Genomic DNA, 4,504 nt, shown 5'->3' with positions numbered 1-4,504 from the left:
AGTGTTGCAGTCAATAATCTCTTAAATAGTCTGCTGCTCTTCCTCATCTGAAACACATATATATCGTTATGTTGACTGATCCAACAATTTGAGCAGTGTAATTATGCAGTATGGAGTTCAATCTGAGTTTGTCTATTTCCTTCTGTCAGAAGTCTATATATATGGAGTTCTGAGTTCTTGCATTGACAAGTTCCTGCGGTAGATAGAGCTGCACATGTCTTTAATTTGATTCTGTATATGTCAGAATATCTCTTATTCTCCGATGCATCTTTTCTGAACATTTTAGGAGCCATCATCATTATGTCAGCCTTTGAGCAAGATGCAAGGTTGTGCAATGTTTTCGACTGAACTCTATTCTCTCTTGATAAGCCTAGTTATTTGGAATGAGTCTGAATTTTTTTAAGACATGACATGATCTATATTTGAGTTATTCTGTGAAATAAAGGTTCTAGTCTTGAGCTATGGTTAATGGATTGCTACCTGGCTTGATGGCTATGGTATGTAGTATGCTTGGGCTAGTTTTGGCATGGAGTGTCATACTTTATCTGAATAATTCAGTTCTTGTGTCTCTGGTTTGGGGCTCTGTTCATGAGTCAGTTGCTAAGATTCCCAGTTCACTTGGGCACTATAGAACCGAACTTGTCTTTGCAAATGAATTTTGAGATGAACGCATGTTTCATAAACCACAAGAGGCTACATTGCCGACAACATCACACAACAATTAAATGTCATTGCTAGGGTATATTCATCTCAACAATTAAAGCCTAGAACCTTTATTCATTACTAGTGCCGATATATAGCAGATGCAGCACTGATGGGTGTGTATATATCTTGTTCACACCAATTATTTCAAGCAAAGAATAAGCTTAAATAGGAAAATCCTTCAGGAACAAGGAAGCAGCAGTTTCCCTGAGGAAGTCACTGGAGGTGTAGGCGTCCCTGCCATGAAGGTACAACACCTCGTTCATTCTTGTCATGTTCACCGCTAGCTGCGCCGCTGGTAGTATTCCGCGGTCCAACTCCATACACCCCTGGTTGATCCTCCTCCATGCGTGCTCCACCATTGAGGCAAATGCCGCCACTGCATCGCTTGGCGTCATGCTATGTTCCTTCATGTAGCACTCAAATGAGCTAGCCGCATCCATCTTGCTACTCCTTGGCTGTGCAAACATGTATGCATGCATGTTATAATAAAGTTGATCTCATATAGACACTAATAAGTAAAACAAAATAACTATTCTTACAATATTATACCTATGTATGCACGAATCAACTGTGCCATTAATTGGTGTTGCACGCTTAAAGTTTGATTGCACACATAATAGGTGAGGCCTTTCTTGTCTTAACTGAGACTGTGTTAGTACATTTTACTAGTGCCTAGCAAATATTTTAGTAGTGGCTGGCATATATATACTATTTCAATCGAATATTCAAATGCAACGATACCTTGAAATAAGAAGAAATGTCATTGAGGAAGCGGCCGGTCTCTGCACACCCACGCACCATGTCAGGTATGTGGAGCGCCCAGTCGAAAGCTTCTTTGGTTGCCAGTTTACCTGCGCCCATGAGCGCCACCAAGAACAGCATCGGCAAACCTGTCGATATAAGGGACACATCTACATGCTCTTTGAAGCTCGGAGTATAGTTTTTGCTGAACCATTCAGCCTCCTTAAGGTATTTTTTGGACTGCAATTTGAACTGAACAGTTAAAGAAATTCGTTATTACATCATCATAAAAAGATATTATATGCAATTAGAATGTAACAATATAATAAGATTAAACAGAAGTCCCAATATATAGCTCTTAACGCTAAAGTAGCCATGATATTTAATTAGTTCTCCCTCCATTCTAAATTATAAGACATTTTGGCTTTTCTACATGCATAGATTTTTCTATATACTTAGATATACACTATGTCTAAATACATAGTAACGTAAAAAAGTCAAAATGTTTTATAATTTGGAATGGAGGGAGTAGCTACTACAAATTGTGATGAGCATTGGAGTACCATTTCTTTGATATAAGTCATGCGGTACTTCTCCCATGGTTCCAAATTGTCCTCAAATTCACTGAGATTGCTCCGCATTTTGACATAGAACATGCGCAGGTATTCTGGTAGAATAGGAGCACAACTTTCATCCCATCTGCATAGAAATTAGTTAGTTCAACGAGGATATATATGTATTAGCTAGCGAGAAATGAAGCAATGAAAACAGTCGTGCCTTTGTATAGCTTCAGTCAATATCTGGCACTCCTTGAAGGTGGCGTGAGTATCGTAGGTGTCATCAAGTAGGCTCAAAAGTGCAAACCCCTTGGCGAGCATTAGTCGTGCGCGAGAGTTCTCCTCCTCATGGAACACTCCACAGGTGTACAAGTATGTCTCCACGATGCGATTCCGAGCGTAGGTAAGCTTCACATCGTTGTAAAGATCACTCCACCACCTAATTCTCATATGAAATTACAAATTTCATTTCAACCAAGATAATATATACACATATAAACACATGACTATTCTTCAAAGGGCAGAAGAATCATTGCTGGTATTATGCATATATATAAGTGTGTCTATGTGTATGTGTGTACTTACAAGGAGATTTCCTTGAGCTCCTTGAGGTGGAGAGACCTGAGTATGTTAAATTCCAGCTTCGCCAGCTCGAGAATTGCGGTGTTGTGCGCCTCTTCTTGCTCGTACTCAGTGACGTAGTGCATGGCCTCAAGTCGCCGCATGAACCGAGGGCGTGGGATCTCCAAGGCGCGGGACACCTGCTCTGCCATAGGTGACCTGAGCTTGGGTTTTGCGAGCTCAAGGTGGCGCCTAGCAAAAGCAGCGATCTCGTCTAGGGCTGCCTCACCCGGGACAGCCATGTGAGCCGCGTTGTACAGGCTAAGCAGTCCCATGGGATCGGTTGCCAAATCCTTGCTGAAATTGCCCGTGTCATCTCTGAATTTGTCAAACACATCTGTATATATGCAATGATGCATATAACCTCATTAATTGATTCTTGGTACGGTTAGCATTACTCATAGCTTATAGTTTCCTATATATAGCAATATATGTATACCTGTTGATACCCAGAAGCCATGTTGTCTAAGCAGACAGAACTTGAGCGCGACAACATGCAGATCGTTGGAGCTGTCCTGCTCTTCACCACTAGTGTGGATACGGCTTAGCGCCACGCCGATCTCCTCCTGGAAATGCTTGTCTATGCCAAGGCGTTCAAGGGTGTCCACCAAACGCAACATGTCAGCTGTGCTCATGGTTGTGCCGCCCACGAACATCTGCCGCACTTTCCCCTTGAGCTCATCTGCCCTCTCTCTCATCCACTCTTCGGACCTCTGCTTGTATTGTTTGCATGCATTAGCTATGTGTGTGTGTGTGTGTGTGTGTGTGTGTGTGTGTGTGTGTGTGTGTGTGTGTGTGTGTGTCTATATATATATATATATATATATATATATATATATATATATATGTGTGCATTGTTTGCATGCATTAGTTACCATATAAACATTCCTTTATGATATGACAACATTTTTAAAAAGAGATAGAAAAATAGATAAATATGTATATATGAAAAGAATAGAATAAAACCATGTATTAAGGGTGGTTGTTTCATTTATTGTGCCTTCTATGCATTGAGGCACCAGATAGGACCGGATCTAAGAAAAAGAACACTATACTTCAGGGTTGTTTGGACTGCTCTACGAACTTTGCTCCACAAACATCACCGTAGAGCTGCTCTACAAAAAACTTAGAGTTCTTGAAGCACCCCTAGGTGCTCTCACAACTCTACCTTTTTTTTCCTGGAGCGGCGTTGCGTGGAGCTGAACATGTTTAGCTAAAAACATGGAGCGAAGCTTAAAAACATGCAGTGGAGCAGTGTCAAACACACCCTCTATTTATATACTATATCTTATTAACTGTGCATATATATATTGATATACTATTATATTACCTGTGAGGGAGGAAGGGTGTAAGTCACAAAGAAGTCACCCCACGCGCAGGGTTGGGAGGTACCGGTGCCAGTGCCATCGGCGGCTGCAGCAACACCTGTTGGATCCATATCCTCAGGGCCTAGCTAGCTAACTCGTTGATAACTAGGTCTGCTGCTACTTGCTAGAACAAATCGTGCAGCTTGCAATGTATCCATCATCACTCTAGTTGGTATCTATTTATAGAGCGAGTTTGCTGCTGGCTGTAGAGCAAATGTATCGCCTTGGCGAAATGGACATGTGAATCACATGCTTGCTTGTGTGGTGTCTGTAGTAAGTGCGGCCTCTGCAGACATACCGACTTCCCACGTGTTTTTTTTTTTCATTTTTTCATTTTGCACGAACTTCCCACGTGTGTTGGCAGAATGCAAATCGACGATGCACCAAAATTGGGGTTGGGGGGCCGCTATCTAGCAACAGTTTTAACACTCAAAGGGCATGGAGATATTTCTTAATGGACAGCTGCCTGCCAGTGCCCTATTCCATGGGGAGATCGTCATCGTAGTATCGTTT

General features: G+C 41.7%; 1 protein-coding gene across 1 annotated transcript; it reads right to left on the bottom strand.

The window, feature by feature from the left end:
• Nucleotides 1–328: 328 nt before the first annotated feature.
• Nucleotides 329–4,122, bottom strand: LOC136472261 (beta-selinene synthase-like). The gene is made up of 7 exons (XM_066469990.1): nucleotides 3,955–4,122; nucleotides 3,064–3,337; nucleotides 2,589–2,961; nucleotides 2,224–2,442; nucleotides 2,010–2,145; nucleotides 1,447–1,698; nucleotides 329–1,160 (listed from the first exon to the last, which is right to left on the bottom strand). Exons 1-7 carry the CDS (start codon nucleotides 4,060–4,062, stop codon nucleotides 867–869), a joined length of 1,656 nt encoding a protein of 551 aa, XP_066326087.1. The 5' UTR covers nucleotides 4,063–4,122; the 3' UTR covers nucleotides 329–866.
• Between the last annotated feature and the right edge of the window lie 382 nt (nucleotides 4,123–4,504).

The sequence above is a fragment of the Miscanthus floridulus genome, chromosome 8, assembly GCF_019320115.1.
Source record: "Miscanthus floridulus cultivar M001 chromosome 8, ASM1932011v1, whole genome shotgun sequence".
In the NCBI taxonomy this organism is placed as follows: Eukaryota; Viridiplantae; Streptophyta; class Magnoliopsida; order Poales; family Poaceae; genus Miscanthus; species Miscanthus floridulus.
The sequence above is the reverse complement of the archived record's forward strand: the minus strand, read 5'-3'. Positions and strand labels throughout refer to the sequence as shown.

What these genes read in the sequence shown, in the direction of transcription:
- LOC136472261 (XM_066469990.1), bottom strand. Translation starts at nt 4,062, where the DNA reads ATGGATCCAACAGGTGTTGCTGCAGCCGCCGATGGCACTGGCACCGGT. An exon ending in ACACCCTTCCTCCCTCACAG is followed by an intron (nt 3,338 to 3,954) that starts GTAATATAATAG and finishes CAATACAAGCAG; the next exon opens with AGGTCCGAAGAGTGGATGAG. An exon ending in TGGCTTCTGGGTATCAACAG is followed by an intron (nt 2,962 to 3,063) that starts GTATACATATAT and finishes GCATATATACAG; the next exon opens with ATGTGTTTGACAAATTCAGA.